Source organism: Podarcis erhardii (assembly GCF_964252035.2).
Source record: "Podarcis erhardii genome assembly, chromosome: 6".
NCBI lineage: Eukaryota > Metazoa > Chordata > Lepidosauria > Squamata > Lacertidae > Podarcis > Podarcis erhardii.
In genome coordinates this window covers 8,724,318-8,741,774 of record NC_138510.1, presented here as the reverse complement: position 1 = coordinate 8,741,774, position 17,457 = coordinate 8,724,318, and the positions used below count along the sequence as shown (strand labels likewise).

The following is a 17,457-nucleotide window of genomic DNA, read 5'->3' as shown; positions in this document are numbered from 1 at the left end:
CCCCGTGCAGCCTCTCCTTGCCGGAGGGTTTGCGCGCAGCTATGGAAGAAGGCAAGGCAGCGAGCGGGATGGATCCCGCTCGCTGCTTTGCCTTCCCCTTTAGCCCCGTGCAGCCTCTCCTTGCTGGGAGACACTGTGCAGGGCTAAAGAAGCGATAGCCCCGTGCAGCCTCTCCCTGCCGGAGGGGTTGCGCGCGGCTATGGCAGAAGCCTGCATTCGCTCCATAGGACGCACACACATTTTCCCTCAATTTTTGGAGGGGAAAAACTGCGTCCAATAGAGCGAAAAATACGGTACTTGTTGTGGCTCCATTTTACAAAATCAACAGTGTCATTGTGTAAGGTTAGTGTAGAAAAAGAAGAAGAAGAAAACAAGAGAGGGGAAATCATGATTTCTAGAACCTGCTTGAACTTGAAGCTAAGAGCTGGTGACTTTCCAAACCAGGGAAACTTTCCAAACTACATCGGCTCCCCTGAATTAAGGAAATGATCTTTCCCTTATTTAGCCTCACCTTTCTACCTTCCTGTAGTTAAGCCCATGGATCGAGCAAGCGTTGCACGTTTTTATTATGGCTACCAGTTTTGGCCTTTGTGCAAGTTTGGGAGCTGTGCACTTTCAAACAAAGAGGCTGAGCTTACCGAGTATTGGGGTAGCGTATATGACAAGGTGGATGAGTCCGTGCTGTTACGATGCAGAACAAAGGTGGGGAACCTGGGGCATTCCAGACATTTGGACTCCAACTCCTATCAGCTCCATCCAATACAGTCTATCATTAGGGATGGTGGTAGATGGAGGCGAACAATGCCCAGAGGTTCCCCTCACCTGATACAGAAAGGTTATTAGATTTTCTCTGCACTTGGTTGTTGAAAGAAACATTTTTTTGTTTTACCTTGGTAAAAATGGAGCAGGCCTAACCATTCTCTGCTTCTTCTTTCAGGGGTGGAGTAGTTTTACTTCTGGAGCGAGCAAGTTTGCTTCTGCAGCTAAAGAAGGTGTAAGTAAACACTATAATCCAGCAAATGAAGCTATCCAGCTTGCTGTATGTAATGGGGTTTCTCTTAGGAAGCTGACCTTTTACAGGCGAAAACCTAAAAGGAACCAAACACCTGCAGCGATGGGCTCGCATTATGCTAAGGATGCCTTCAGATGCTCATTAACCACCCGTTCACCTGATGATCATCTTCCCACATAACTGCTTTTGAGGAATTGCTGTGTGGTGAAAGCTTTAAATGGCCATCCTAGCAGGAGGGCAACTGCCATCATCATGTGAGACATCAGGTCAACTGAATCCATCCTGAGAGAACTCAAAACTGCTGCGTTGTAAAATAATCTGCATTACAGGCTGCAAACAGTGTTGTCTGAAGAGGAATTCAAACACCCCTCTCATCAGGTCAAACACTTTTAAAAGTCTTGCTACACCATTCATACACCAATTCCTGCTTTCATCTAGCCACCTCATAGACCAGGCTGCTTCGCCCTGCCGCATGGCAGAGCCAGGCTTGGCGGTCAACCAATATCCTGTCAAGAACACAAGAACCCTTCTGGTTCATTTTGTTTCCAGCACAGGCAGCCTGATGCCTTCGGAAGCTCACAATCTGGGCATGAAGGGAACAGCCTTCCCTTAATTTGTCTCTCGCTCTGTGTGTGTGTTTTCATAGATTCTCATATCCAGAAGAATATTGCCTTTTACAGTGGAGATTTGTTTTAGCTTTCAGGTCTGATAGCTGCTGTTACAGCTACTTTTATGGATTCAGCTAGTCTCCTTTAAAAAAGAAAAGAAAGCATGCTAATTGATATTTATGAGAAGTGGAATTTTCAAAAAGGCATGTTTTGGAAACGGCATTGATGCTTTAAAGTGGTTGAGCATCTTGGCTGTCCTTGATAGTAAATCTAATTTGTATCCAGTTTCCCACCCCCCCCCCCACCTACTTTTTACTTATAAGAGCAAGCTGAAGCTGGAAAAAGAGGAGCATAGTGCTCTGCTTCTCCTTGGCTGGTGTGAGGCATTTCTGTACTGGCAAAGTTGAAGCTCTCCCTCCGCAATTGTTTTTGGAGGTACAGACTTCCTTTCTAGTGGCAAAATGATTTTAGAGAACATCTCTCTGGCGCATGGGATCCTCAGAACCCACATGGCCATATCACACGTGGGCAGAACATAAGAGGATGTGTACACACAATAACCTTGAAGTGTGGAAAGTTAGTTGTTTTTCTGCCTATAGCTTACAGCAGAGGGCGGCGGGGGGATCAGTGTTTGGGTAATGCTAGAAGTCTTCCATTTGAAAGGATCCTAACAAAGCAAAGTTTTGGTATTCGTGGCTCTTAAAACTTCTTTAGAGTGGTAGGCGTTTTGTAAGATTTTGAGAAACATAAGAATGTTATAATGTCAAGAGGGGAAGAAGTTAGGTTGCTCCAGTAAAGCCACAGAAGAATCTTGTGGCGCTGCAGTCCACATCATCAGTGTCTGTGCTTTGAATTGCTAAGGGGAAAATAAAAGACTGAAACAAACAATTTTTGCTTCTATTAACAGGCTACCAAATTTGGATCTCAAGCAACTCAAAAGGTGATTTTCACAAGTCCTTCTGTTATGTGGCTAACCCAACACTAAAAATCTTCACTGGTTCTCTTTTCCTCAGCAGTTTGAATTCTCTTGGGATATTTACAATCTCCCGGATCTTCTCTGAGAAACTGCAAATTAGGTTCCAGTGTCAGAGGTATTGTGATGAAAGCGTCATGTACTCTTAAGTTAGGAAGCAGATGAGGTATGTTTTGAAGCACAATAGAAAACAGAGATTGCACCTGTTGACTCACCAGACATTTATTTAGTGGTTTGCTACCAAGTTGCAGAATATCTACAACTGGATAGCAAGAATCTGCTCTAAAAACCTATAAAACCACTCATCATCTTTGCACTTTGCACCATCGACTGTTGCTTTTTAAAAAACCGAGACAGCATACTGTTGCTATCAGGCATGTCTCCTTTCTTATTTTAATAGAGAATGTTGTGTCATACATCTAAATTGAACAGGGGTTCTGTTAATTCACTTTCCACTTATGGCTTATGCATATTTTACATTTTAGCCCATGGCTGCAGAATTTACTCCTTTGTCACGTCTAGCATTTCGCCTAAGGGAGCGGCGGAAAGCAATTCATTAGAAGTAAATAAATCTACTGAGAGGGGAATTGTAGGTCATGCAGTGTACGTAATGTGGAAACGGATTACAGCTTCCTCAGGTAAAATTATGTAGCCTGCAGTTAGTGTTGCAGAACCTCAGATATTGCTTCTCTATTAAGCAATAGCCTCCAGACTTGAATTGCCTCCTAATCAATGCACAATTTGCATAGATCATAACTTGGGGCTGGTTGATACTGTGCTGGAATCTCTGTGGGACTGCCATAAAGTCACAGCTGGGAGATGCTCAGATGATGGTGCTATTTATAGGAACTGAGGTGTTTACATGTGTGTAATACCCACTCAGAGAAGCTGGTTTATACAAATGATATCTGTGTGCGAGCATCTACAAGCTACCTTCTCAGTGGCAATCCTGCATTCCTGAGGTGCTTGCCTTCTTGGTGAAGGGAACACGCTAATAGAAACCAGCTTCTATAAGAGCGTATTTGTACTAAAACAAACCTAAGCAGTTTGTAGAAAAGCGTTGGTGCATTTATATCAAGTTGTGCAAAGCAAAGGCTTTGGATTCTATGAGGAATATATCCTTGGGTGCATTCACATGCCCAGTGAAATTAATTCTTGTTTAACTGAAACCGTCTTGCAAGCTAAAATGGTGTGTCTTTCAAGGGAAAATTAAATCAGTATTCCTGGCAGATGTTGGCAGAACACAAAGCCTGCAGATATTTCCCCCTTCTGTAAAATATATAACGTTTGATATTGACTTGATTTTCCTTTCCTGCCTTCTTACGGGAGTCACAGATCCTTATTTAAACCTTGTTGAATGTCATATTAGTATCAACATGCATATTTATTCAAAACGCTACACTGGAGTTAACTTACCAGCCCTACTGACAAGCCACCTCAGCAGCACTGCTGCCTTCTCAGCCGGTAGATGATGGCAAATTTTCCCAATTAACAATTGGAGCTGTTGCTTCCTAGCTCGTGCTTACAAGCTGACTCTCGCTCTCAGCCCTGACTATCTAATTTTATTTTAGTTTATTTTAGACAATTTAGTTTGGCGTGGTAATCAAGAGACTAAACATTTTGCTTGTCGTTAAGGCACTGATGTTGGGATAAATATCATGCTTTCTTGCCAGGAACAAAAGAGTACATTAGATCTTTTGCTAAAAGCTGCTTCTTCTACCTCCCTTGCTCTCTTCTCTTGTGCTGCCTGGGTCTAAAGTTTTGGGGCCACAAACAGCAGGCAGATCCGGTAAAGCCCTCCCCTCAATTCTCATGCATGGGTGCTTTGTTACTGTGCTGAATTTGTACATTTTGCTGCTAGCTGTCTTTTATAATTTCACTTTAACCCCCCTCACTTTGAAATCAAGTCATTTTTGTTGAACGGTGTTGTCTGCATCTTTCTGTAATGTCTCCTCCAGCTTGTTTTAAAATAGGCTGCATCAAGCAAGAGTCCTAAGTATATATTCCAATCCATACTATTTTGTAAATGTTGGATGTCAAAGGCTCGCTCAACACGTGGGTGTATGGGATGATCACTCAGGACTGAGGTGTATTCAGAACTGTATTTGCATTAGGGAAGTATTTGGAAATGAGGTTAGCAATAGATGTTCCTCTGAAGGCTTTGTTCATGGGGAAAAGGGTGTTCAGCATTCAGTCAATGATCTGTCAAACCTCTGTCTCTTTCACAGGGTTAACAATTCCATCAGCTGCATATTGTCAGGAGAATAAGTTGTGCATATTCTGTGAATTGAACCAGACACTGGCCCTCATAATAAACAAGGGCATTGACTAGACAGACTTAGTTTAGGCTGTGAACTTCCACACTATCCTGTTTGCATTAACAGGCATGGTAACAGATAAAGAAGATGCCAGCCACGTTAGTCCAATACCTTAATTGTTTTCATTTCTAGTTTAACGTGGTGACAGATTAGATGAGGAGACTGTGGTACTAGGCAGGAAGATGATCAGGGATTTCCCCCAAGCTTTACAACTTAATCACACAGAAATTAAAAAATTGGTAAGGAAGAGTTCAGTCACTCATCCCATCCTTAACTCACAATGCATGTAACTTTGCAGAGTAGGACAGGATTCAGGAGAAGAAGTGCAACTGTGTTCCTCCATAATACTTAGCATCCAATAAGAAATAGCAGCAAGAAATAACATTATTCTGGGAAACAACTGAAGGATGAGTAGAATGTTCTTGGTCTAAAGCAGGCACCCCCAGACTGGGCCCTCCAGCTGTTTTGGGACTACAACTCCCATCATCCTTAGCTAACAGGACCAGTGGTCAGGGATGATAGGAACTGTAGTCCCAAAACAGCTGGAGGGCCGAGTTTGGGGATGCCTGATCTAAAGGGACTACAGGTCATCTATTCCAATCCATATTCCCCAAAGCAGCTACTGTAGGGTCAACTTGGGCAGCCTAGATCTGAGTGTCATAAATATAATGGCACCAGTCCACAAGTGTATTCCTTCTCTTTTTAACCTCTAACCAATAATTCATTCTCTCCCTCCCCCCCCCCTCCGTCTTCCCCCAATTAACTGGGTACAGTTAACTGGGTACAGTTAATCGCACCATTTCTTATTTCTAGTTGTAACACTTTATAGGCCTAGAGAAGCAGAACAGGGCAAAGGAAGTGCATCTCCCGGACTAACAGGCCACACCTGAGGCACCAGAATACAAAAATCACACAAGGTTTTCCAGTTGCGTTTCACTTCTAGTTTAAAAGCCTTCTGCATCTCTTTCCTGTTTTTTTCTACAAGTTATGTTTGTGCATCTTGACAAAGAGCATGAAAGTTAGGCTGTAGAATTGGGAAGAGCAGGTCTTCTGCATTCCCCGGCCACAGGAAATCTTCTCATATGGGCTTGCCATTGCTTGCGTAACTTCAGAGTATGTTCTGTGAAATGATTGCATTTCTCTTTCCAAAAGAACTTGCTGACTTCATGTTACTGTAGTGCAGTGATTGTGATCACCCAGTAGCTTCAGTGTGGTTAGCTTCCATGCCCCTCCAATAATTTTAAGCTAATGCCTACATGATATGGGCCATATTGTGTTCTTACATCTGAGTAATCGCACAGTGTGACCAAACCACTTGAGTGAAGTTTTCTTGCATGTTGCTGGAGCAGCATGGGAACTGACCTTTCTGCAGTGGCAGCACATTCACCCCTAAAGTAACCTTTGGTTTAGCAAGGATATTTTCTTTTGGTCTGTTGGGACTTGCTTAAAGGAACCAGTTCGAGGATACTGAAGCAGCCCTGTAGTCTTGTACATCTCAGTGTATTTCCCCGTCTCTTTGTGAATACGCATTGTGTGCTTAAAGCTCACTCTCTCGCTTGTACCAGGCAAAGCTCAGGGCTCCTCTGTCCTGCTTTTGTCTTTTCTTTCTTTCTTCCTTTTCTTTGAAAGTCTAGTGGCTCCTTTCCGTGGCAATACATGTTAGATGTTTCCTATGAAGAAAAGTATAACTGACTTTTGTGTTTGTTTTACTTTTAACTAGGCTTCAGAGTTAGGTCAGAGTATAAATGAAAATGTCCTCAAACCTGCACAGGAGAAGGTAACTTTGGAAATGAGTACATTGGTAATGGGAACTGAATACCATTTTCCTTCTTACGCAACATGAGCTTCTCCAGTGTGAAATTGTGTGCACACAGGGTGGCAGTACAATTCCTCCCCAAAATAGTCTAAAAACCACTTCCCTGTTGGTGTTATCAAAACCAGGCTCTGGCATTATACTTCAGGAGATTTGCAGCCAAAGATCTGAGAGTCCAGTTCAAAAGGATGTGACATTGACATTTCCCCCTCATCCTTCTTGGCCGTTTAATTCGTCTGTCTCAAACGCTTTGTTTACTTATTATCATAATATCCTGCCCTTCCTCCAAGGAGCTCAGGGTGGCTTACAAGCAACTATCTTACCTTTAAAAGACATCTGAAGGCGGCCCTGTTTAGGGAAGTTTTTAATGTTTGATGCTGTATGGTGTTTTTAATATTTGGTTGGAAGCCGCCCAGAGTGGCTGGGGAAACCCAGCCAGATGGGCTGGGTATAAATAACAAATTATTATTATTATTATTATTATTATTATTATTATTATTAACCCTGTGAGGTAAGTTATTTTAAGGGAAAACATGGCAGGTCTAATGTCACCCCATCCTGGCAACGTCAAGACTTGAACCTGGGTCTTCCTGTTCCTAGTCCAACACAATAACAGCACCCAAACACCAGCACTCTTTGGCCAGATCATGCCACTCCTTCCAACAGCATACCTCCCTAGGCCCTCTTTGAAGGGTTCCCCAAGATCCAGCTAGTTTTTTTAAAAAACCATAATCTTGCTTAACTTCCCTCCACTCCCCCTCTTGGTTTCATTGTTTAGTATTTATTCATGCACGTCCATGAAACCTTATATGCCTAACAATCCAATTTTAAACCTTCATCTTAATACAAGTGGCATTTAAAGATCCAGCTAGTTTAACACAGGGGGCAGGGTTGCAAAGCTCGCTGCAGATCAAGCCCTCCAAAAGCTAGAAAATGCCATAGATAAATAATATGGGGCATTACTGAGAAATTTTCACAAATGCCTGACATGATTGAGACTTTGAACACGTTTGAACACTTACCGTATTTTTTGCTCTATAAGACTCACTTTTTTCCTCCTAAAATGTAAGGGGAAATGTGTGTGCGTCTTATGGAGCAAATGCAGGCTGTGCAGCTATCCCAGAAGCCAGAACAGCAAGAGGGATTGCTGCTTTCACTGCGCAACGATCCCTCTTGCTGTTCTGGCTTCTGAGCTTCAGAATATTTTTTTTCTTGTTTTCCTCCTCCAAAAACTAGGTGCGTCTTGTGGTCTGGTGCGTCTTATAGAGCGAAAAATACGGTAATTGAATACCCTAACATGGGCAGTAGCCCATGTTACTGGGGATCCTAATCCCTGAGGCTGGGGCAGCTGCTAAAAAGCCCCTCCGCAAGCTGCTGTTCTCACGTTTCCCAGAGATCACAGGTGAGCTAAATACTGAAAAGGAGCCGATGTTAATATTTCATGGCGTGCAGAGAAGGCTTTCCCAACCTGGCGCTTAGGATGTTGTAGAACTTCAGCTCCTGCCATCCCTGATCTTTGCCCATGCTAGATAGCCCTGACGGTAGCTGTACTCCAAAACATCTGGAGGGACGTGAGGCTGGGAAAGGTGGTACAGAGAAATATATTTTCAGAATCATGTTGAATAATTCCATTTTGATCAAGTATTGGTTGTTCCCATGAATATGATTCAGTTGGGTGTTTCAGCTTTCTGAATTTCAGACTCTGCAGTGTGATTTTTATAGTCTCTTTTTATTAATAACAACCTGTCAGGTTATGTCCATTTTGCAGACAAGGAAGTGGGGCTCAAATAAATAAAATAAGTGGGGCTCAAATAAAATAAGGAGCTAAAATAAATAAAATGCAAAAGCTTATGCAACGAGTGCAGAGTTGAATTCAGAACCCTGGTGGTATTCTAGCTTGTTGAACCCTAAATTATTCACTTTTACTCTAGGCCAGTGGTTCCCAATTAGCTAAGTACTGCAGACCCCCTGTTTTTCACAAGCCAAGCCATGCACCCTCTACTTTTGAAAATGTTGGTATCTCTGTGGTAGCTTTGGTTATGTGAATGGTACCACCATACCCTCCCACATGTTCCAGTGCAAAACTTTGGGGCCACGCTCCTGCATGAGTCTTGTAACCCGTGCGAGAGCACAGTGTCACAAAATGCGTAGTTTTGGGGCACTGTGATCTCGGCTGAGAACGAGGGACTTTTTCAGCCCCTGGTCCATCAATGGCAGTTCTCCTCTAAAGACACAATATTGCTAAATTAAAGGTAGAATAATTAAGTTTTGAGGCTTATGATCTGTACTGCATCAATTGCAAACTTTTGAACCGAGTTAGATATTATTTTAGATGTCATTGGACATCTTAGGAGGGGCTCTAAATAATGTGTAAAGTTCTAAATAAGGAATGCATTTATGATGTAAAAAATAATATGATTATACTTGTAAGAATTGCCTCACTTTTTAAAGTAAGTGCTCATCGTGCCATTGGTTTCTTGATTGCTTAGTATGCTGCATCCAAAGTCTTTGTGTCCCCCAAGGAAGATTAATTCCAGAGTTCTTAGCAGATAACCTTTTAAAAGTAGCAAACTCTCCTGACCTCATTGTCTGTGGAATGAAAGATTTGTGTTTACTTTTGGTGCAAATAGCATTTCTCTCAGGTAGTTGTGGCATCATTTTGTTCTGCGCCTAACTTTGGACATCTTGATTCATGTAGGTAAAAGATGGAAAAATTATGGATGATGTTTCCCAGGGAGTCTCGCATTTGGCTTCCAAGGTACGATGTGGCCTTCCTAGCGGATAGGAGGCCAGGAATTAAGCCAGTCTCCATATTCCTTAGGCATGTTGTGCTCCAGCGCTAGAAGCAATTTCTCCTGCAGCAACGCAGCATTGACAAACAGCTGTCTGTCTATTCTGTTGTTGTTTATTAAGGCGCAAGTCGCACATGTCACTGAAAGTGATTGGTTTGCATCTGTTTTCCATGGAAATCAGTTTGACTATGACCTCACATGCAGGGAGCCAGCATTTATGCTGTGGCTGAACAAATCATTGAATGTTACAGCAATGTGTGAACCAGGCTCATGTGTGAAAACTGACTCCCTGGATATCTAGTAAAGGGTATTTCATAAATGGTACGTGTACCATTGATGTGACAAAAAACACTTTCCTGTGAGCTCACAGGATGCATTTCTAAAACAAATTCTCTTCCTCATTATGAAACGTAGCAATGGGTGGGCCAGTGACCAGCCATAAAGTTTGCAAAGGAATATGGAAACAGCTTAAATGGAATGCAAAGACTTCTAAATTTTGCTAATGTACGTGCCTTCTCCCTTTCTTCTGTTTTTGCTGCCAATGCTTAATAAAACCGGTAAGTGCTGATGCTTCCTAGTTTAAACTATTTTTCTCTTGAATGCTTTGATTTTAAAATTGCTCTGATGCTTTTTTAAGAAAAGCAGTGTGTAAATTTCCTTGGAAAGATGTATAGCGTTAGTACTTTTCGTAGCTCTGGTATCGGTGGTGAGCTCACCTTTCATGAACATGTTGTGTTTGTCCCTTATATGAAAGGTTCCCAAACTCTGGCCCATGGAGAGTTGGTGGCCAGCAAGCTTCACTCAGGTGGTCCCTAGGATTTGTGGTTGAAGATGAGAGACAGCACATCCATTGGATAAGACATTTCTATTGGCTTCTAATTACATTTGTTTGCTTCTTTTATTTATTTTATTTTATTGTGTTACAAATTGGAATTCAAATTGTAATACAATGAAATGCAGTACTGTATATAATAAATAAAAGAAATTGAAATCAAATTAGAATCCATACGGCATCTACCGCACTGCATTAAAATTGTTGCAGCAGGCAGAAAAATCATTAAGTGGCAGCTTTTCAGGTTCTTCATCTGAGCCTATCAGCTAATCTTAACATTTTAAGGCTTGGCCTACTTTGCTAAGAGTCTGGTCCCTTTGACAGTGGCTCAAAGCGGAGTGTCTTCTAGTTTCTAGAGCTCCACTTTCAGAGGCAGGTGATTAAGCTGGTTTTGCCACTCTTCCGCCACGCCAACTCCCCCAAAATGATATTTTGTCACAAATGATGTTTTTCTAATCTTCCTTTGGGTTTTCCTTCTCCATTTTGCCCCAATCTCTATTTCACAGGTCCAGGGAGCAAGTAGTAAGGGATGGCGGGATGTTACCACTTTCTTTTCTGGAAAATCAGATGAGTCTTCTGAAAGGTACCCCTATTTGTGTATTTGTGTAAGATGTGTACTCTCCAGGCTTCCATGTCTCACATATCTGTTTTGATTGGCAGCTGCCATGGCCAAAGAACACAGACATGGTTGTATTCCATTTTTTAAAAGGATAATCCTTCTAGAATCCAGTGGGTGTAAAACCCTTTTATTAGACCTATATGTCCCTTATTCATTTTCTTCTGACCTTTTCCAAATGCTCAGAAACATGTTTACAGCATTTTAAAACATGAACACGACTTGAAACAACTGGCACCTTTTCTCCCAAAACCATTATGTTCAAATATGCTTGCTTATGGTCTCACACCATTCTTAAAAACTTAAGAAAATTAAAAATTGAGAGGTTGAGACAACCTGTTTTGTATGCTCCTCTGTTTTATTTGTGATATATGCACTTGTTCTGTTTTTAATCTGGTCTTTAGGAAATGTTATTGAATGTAATTGTTGTAGTTTTATGTAAACCACTCAGAGATTTTTATTACGTGAAATGGCATGCACATTTTATTTTTAAATAAACCAGACAACTCATGATACCCCTCTCCTAAACTTCATCACTGCTGTCTATAGGCTGTTTCCATCCCATCCCATCATGGATAGCATAGTGTTGCCTCCCTGCAATATTTACATTGCAGTGACTCCAGAGTTGGCTTTAGCTGGGGATATGGTGGAGCCTACACAAAAGCACATGTACACACAGCTACATTTTCGCGCTTTCGCTTCTAAGGTGGAGATTGAATAGTGTAGCGTAACAGCAGATCAAGATCCGAGACTGAACACGATAGCAGCCCTTCTGATCCATTCTGTGCTGAAATGAATTAGTCTTCTGTTCTCCTGTGTTTTCTTCCTTGAAAGGCCGCCAGAGGGTGACAGCTACCAGAACAGCAGTGGTGAAGGCTACCAGAACAATGCAGTGGATCAAAGCTTTTGGGAGACCTTTGGCAATTCGGATCCGCCCAAAACCCACAAGTCCCCAAGCAGCGACAGCTGGACGTATGTGGACAATTCTACCGAGAAGAAGAGCTCTGATAGCTGGGATGTCTGGGGGTCGGGGACAGTCTCCAATAACAAGAACAGTAACAGTGACAGCTGGGAAAACTGGGAGACCAACTGGGAGAATGCAGCCGGGGAGGGCAAAACCAAAATGACCCCTAAGAAGACGACAAAAGAATCTTCTTCAGCAGCTGAAGAAGGCTGGGATAACCAGAACTGGTAGGACTTGTATCCCTGTCCATCATGGCAGAGGGAAAAGTCATACTTCTGATGGAAAGGTTTCCCATGTAACTGGATTAACGTCCTTGTCATTTTTGGGCCTGTTTAAACCTCATGCTTACTGTTCCATTCTCTTTCCACTCCTGTTTACAACTACTACAAAAAAAGACATTGGTTTGTAGATTCTTGTAATTACCATATGAAGACGTGTCTCTCCCATGGAAATGACCTTGTGCATTCTTAGATATATTCTCACCATGCTGCTGTTGTATGCGGAGCATGCCGACTTCCTAAAGCGAGAGCCTGGAGGAAGTAAGCCCATGCAAGCATACTTTCATAGCACAATGCTGCATGTGTAGTCTTGCGAGATTGCCCAGCTTCTCATTGGAATTTCAGGTGAAGTTCTGGAGAACTTCTGGATAAGCTGATATGAGTGTGACTTCAACTGATTGCAGATTACTGAACTGATTGCAGATTAGTGGACTGAGACTGAAGTTGCCGGGGTGGGTTTGAAACAATACAAAATGGTAATTAAGATGCTGTCGAAGCAGTTTTTAGATTTATCAAGGTGTGAAAGGAAAAAACCAATAACTCTTTACCTTATTCAGCTAAATCTCTGTCGCAGAAGAAACAAGGTTTGAGCTTCTTCCGTATGAACTCTTGGAGAGTCAAGAGCAAGACACTTCCTTTTCCTCCCCTTGGTAGTTCCCATTTGTTTTTTAAAAATTACATGAAAAATGTCACATTGCTTTTGTTCCCTCGAAGGTTCCATTTGCTCTTTTTGGTTTTTACCAGAACTGCCTGATATCAGAAATAATGAAGTGTTTGGAAGGATTAGACAAGATAGTTAAACAGAACTTGTGAATGACAGAAGCAAATTTCTTGAGCAACCGAACATGAGTTTGGTACTTTGACTGCATTTATAGATAAAATCAGTATATAAGATTCCAAAATAGATTCTTCTCCCTTCCCCCCCTCCCAAACTAATCAGAAGGAAGCTAATCAAGAGTGGTCAGGTTGTAAGTTTCATCATGTTGGCTGCTTTGCATGACTTTTGAGAAGAATTCAGGTATTTATTTCTACAGGTCGTAACGTATGTTATTGATGCTTGTGGTCAAGAGATCTTCTTTTGTCATCTGTCTCCCTTTGTAATGTGTTACAGCATAGCATGACTGCTAATGTTGTGAGAAGCTCCAGGAAAACTTGGGATCATGGTGTAATGGGTTGAATTCCAGTGTGGATACCAGAATCGCAGGAGAGTGGGGTGGGGGGCTCCTCTCATACCAGTGTGGAAATTTTGCTTGCAAACCTACATTTCAAATGTTTGAATCTCTGCCCAAGAACACCTTTGCATTGGCAGGTGGTTCCGTGGACCTGAGCCTGGTCTTCTGGTAAGCTTTTGCACAGACTTAGACCTCCAGAAGTCAGCTAAGGTTGTCTGCTGTATATAACTGTCCACAAACACACACACAGTGAACTTACCCACTAAGTATTAATAGTTTCCTAGGATTTTTGTGTATTGTTTGGTATGTCAGTATCTACTTTGTAAAGAAATAGGACCTTGTTGGCTTGTTCTGCCGTACTTAATCACTAGCCTTTCAAGCTGCCAACTGAAATGTTCTTCGAGTATTTTCATTGTTTATGCTCCGCCATCCTCTGTTCTCAACAGTCTAGCGCCCTTTCAGTGAGTCTGTGGTGCTTCCCTGTGCCAGACAGACTCCTGTGTCCTCTTCTGAGATCTCTGGCCATGTAAAACGGCTCCTTTAAAAAAAGGAAAAAGTCAGGGCGCAGTGAGAGTTAACGCCTTTCCTTAGTGTTGGTTCTGACATTTTTTGTAAACACCGTGACCCATTGAGTGGTATTTTTTTACTCCCCTCCCTGTTCTAAAGATAACATCATGGGAACTTAATTGCATGTTCAACATGTAGTGGCTGGCGTAAATTTATACCTGACCCTTTTTATCTGCTCTCTTTAGTACATGTTTGCTGCCCGAGTCTCAGAGCCAATGCATGTGCTCTGCAGATCTGCTATACCCATGATTTGGCAGGAAATCTTTTGATTAAAGCATTACAGTAACAGGGATGGGAAAATGTACTTTGAGCTCACTGCTGACATAGTCGACCTGAATTAATATTAACTCCTCTGCATCATCTTGAATTGCTTTGTTACTCTTATTTTCTGCCACTCCCCAAAATATCCATACGTTCCTAGTCTGTATGAACAAATGAATGTTATGTTTGTAAAATAATAATAATACGCCTCCTCTCCTGTTCTCACCGTTCTCTCCAAACCTAGCAGATTTTTCTCTGCTCTTGTAATACTTTGTCATTTCAGATGTATCTACTCTTCGAGATCAACACTTCATCAGTCACATTCTTAAATGCACCATTGGTGGTGCTGACATCTTAGTAAAACAATGCACAGGAAAGGTTTTGATGTCAGAGCTCAAGGTGCCCTATTTATTCTTCCGAAATCATGATCAATTCTTACAGAGAAGGGTAGCATGCAGTTGCTGGGGAAGGGACGAAGCTGCTTTTGATTCACCTTTAGTCACAATCTCAGCAAGGCTGTATCTGTTTGTAGCCTTAAGAATGGCCACTTGACCGATTGCCTGTGGCAGGGAATCTTTTTTTAAATCAAAAGTTTTGTTTTTAAATGTCATTGATGCCTAGCATGTATGCATGAGCTGGTGGGCTTGGAAATATGCTTTTAAGCTAATGCGTTTGACCGCAAGTCTGGCCTAGGCAATCATACAGGTTAATGAAAGGGTATGGTGCTCCAGTGAGCAAAATCTGAATTGGCAGAGTGATTGCAGCATTGAATATAGGCCTTCTCTCCTGTTGTGTTACTTCTTTCTTTTGGAAGGGTTGATTCCTCCACCCTCAGCTCACTTTTCTGACTATGAACTACCTTTCAAATCTCTCTATACTGCAGGTTGAAAGATGTGTGCAGAAACAGCACAGCCATTGCTTATTTGAAAAAGCTTAATTGCATTATAAGAAATCAGTTTTTAAAAGCCATTCAATGCAAATGTATTAGACTAGGAATCAGAGAGTTACTTTCACACTGTTCTTCCTTTCAGAAATGTGCTGCTTATTTAGCTTTTTGGAGAGGTGGGGTTGATGAGAATTTAAAGGCTTTTTTCAGGGAGAAGAAGAAACAACACCCTTTGATGCTGATCTACCCCCAAACCCTAAAAACCACATGGTATCTCTCAAGCAAGAATGATGCAGTTGCAAATGGGTTGCTGTTTTTTTTTTAAAAAAAAAAATGTGTGAGGAAGCACTATAGGGGGATACCTGGCTTGCACGCCTGTTCCTACAAAGCTGAAATGGGAGAACTAGAAATAACTCCAGCATTATGATTTCTGTTTAATACAGTGCATGGCAATAGGAGATAAACCCATGGTACAGCTACAGATAGGTAGCCGTGTTGGTCTGCCATAGTCAAAACAAAATAAAAAAAATCCTTCCAGTAGCACCTTAAAGACCAACTAAGTTAGTTCTTGGTATGAGCTTTCGTGTGCATGCACACGAAAGCTCATACCAAGAACTAACTTAGTTGGTCTTTAAGGTGCTACTGGAAGGAATTTTTTTATTTTGTTTTGACCATGGTACAGCATCATTTAAGTAGCGTGGGCTGGGCTGGCTACATGAATGGAACCAAGTCTCTAGACTACTCACCTGTCCTAAATGGCACATGAGCTGCTCTATCCTGCCTTTTCTTTCTGAATTGAGGTCCAGCCACCTCTGCGCTGACCTCTCTCAGTGCCAATTCAGATGCTTCATTCCTGCACAAAGCACTGCACAAGTGCTTTGGAAGATGTGATTTGGAGTGGGAAATAAACAAACGTGGGTGAACGTGGTTGCCAGACTCCATCGTCTGGCTATAGGGATTTAGCTAATAATATGAGGGTTTGGCACTCCATTCTAACTTTTTCCAAATGATTCCCTCAGCTCTTGGAAATCTGCGAGATGGAACAATTAAGCAAGCCATGTGGGCTACCAAAAGCCCTTCCGCATGCCAGTAGGGCAGCGCCCCAGCAAAATTGCCAGGTTCATCTTTGGGGCAATAAAGAGCCATTTGTAAAGGTGGGCGTTTTTAATCACACAACCAGGTGTCTGTAGTGCTGGGGTTCACGATTTAAGACCTCTTTCTGTACAGTCTTGCTGGGATCTCTTCATATCCTCCAAGAATCTAGCACCCCCCAACCCTCGTCTAACATTCCATGGGTAGAATTTTTTTATGTATTGGTGTAGTAATTTGTGCAATAACTTTAAAACTGTGAGGTGAACCTCCTCTTGATTCAGAAAGCCTCTCTGTACATTTGACTTAAATGGGACAGAAATAAAGTACCAGTGGAGGATTCTGCCCAAAGCTTTTGAATACAGAAGGGATGGCTTTGAGAGATGTATCTGAGGTTCTTAACCTTCCTTTGCATTCTAGGTTGGAATGACTGGTCTTTGGGTCTCTCTTTAAGAGAGGCGGGGAGTTGTGGGACGTGAGAAGCCTTTCAGTTTTCCTGCTGTGTATTTGTGAAGTTCACAGGACCTGTGAGCACTATTCCTTGTTCTGTAAAGTGGTACTGAACTTGAACCTACAGTGTCATCTTAAAAGCAAAATAAAACAATAAAGCAAGAGATATGGAACAAAGCAGCTCACGTTGCCTGAAGACTGACTTTAGAAATAAAGACGAAAATGATACCTGTTGTCTTGATGATAATAATAATAATTTTATTATTTATATGCTGCCCAGCTGACTGGGTTGATTGAACCATGAGCCCTATGGAAGCTCTATCCCCATCCTGTCTTTTGTTTTTAAATGGAATTGCGCAATCACACTTAATGCTGTGTTGCTGGGACTTGAGTGTTACTTATTTCTATTACATTGCATATATATTCTACCTTTCCTCCAAGGAGCTCAAGGTTAGGCAAAGAGACGATGATTGTTCCAAGGTCACCTAAGCAAACTTCATGACTGAGTTAGGGCGTTGAACCCTAGTCTCACAGCTCGTTGTCCAACACACTAAACACTATACCACATTGAGACACTGCACCAGACTCCCAGTACAGTGGTACCTCGGGTTAAGTACTTAATTCGTTCCGGAGGTCCGTTTTTAACCTGAAACTGTTCTTAACCTGAAGCACCACTTTAGTTATGGGGGCCTCCTGCTGCTGCTGCGCCGCTGGAGCACAATTTCTGTTCTCATCCTGAAGCAAAGTTCTTAACCTGAAGCACTATTTCTGGGTTAGCAGAGTCTGTAACCTGAAGTGTATGCAACCTGAGGTACCACTGTAGTTC

At 42.0% G+C, this 17,457-nt stretch overlaps 1 protein-coding gene and 1 long non-coding RNA gene across 7 annotated transcripts in view; one reads left to right on the top strand and one right to left on the bottom strand.

The window, feature by feature from the left end:
• ARFGAP1 (ARF GTPase activating protein 1) overlaps positions 1-15,411 on the top strand; it is a 32,656-nt gene extending 17,245 nt beyond the window's left edge. Inside the window, exons 8-14 of one of the 6 annotated variants that reach the window (XM_081867910.1) lie at positions 938-994; positions 2,528-2,560; positions 4,353-4,382; positions 6,632-6,688; positions 9,423-9,482; positions 10,855-10,931; positions 11,799-15,411. In XM_081867910.1, the coding sequence (XP_081724036.1) occupies positions 938-994; positions 2,528-2,560; positions 4,353-4,382; positions 6,632-6,688; positions 9,423-9,482; positions 10,855-10,931; positions 11,799-12,159 (675 nt within the window). In that variant the 3' untranslated portion in view covers positions 12,160-15,411. The remainder of the gene's footprint in view (positions 1-937; positions 995-2,527; positions 2,561-4,352; positions 4,383-6,631; positions 6,689-9,422; positions 9,483-10,854; positions 10,932-11,798) is intronic. The other 5 variants (XM_081867912.1, XM_081867911.1, XM_081867913.1 and 2 more) reach the window with 5 other exon arrangements.
• LOC309345169 lies at positions 7,448-9,444 on the bottom strand. The gene is made up of 2 exons (XR_014158048.1): positions 8,003-9,444; positions 7,448-7,741 (listed from the first exon to the last, which is right to left on the bottom strand). It is a non-coding gene; the product is annotated as an uncharacterized lncRNA (long non-coding RNA).
• Positions 15,412-17,457: the final 2,046 nt, after the last annotated feature.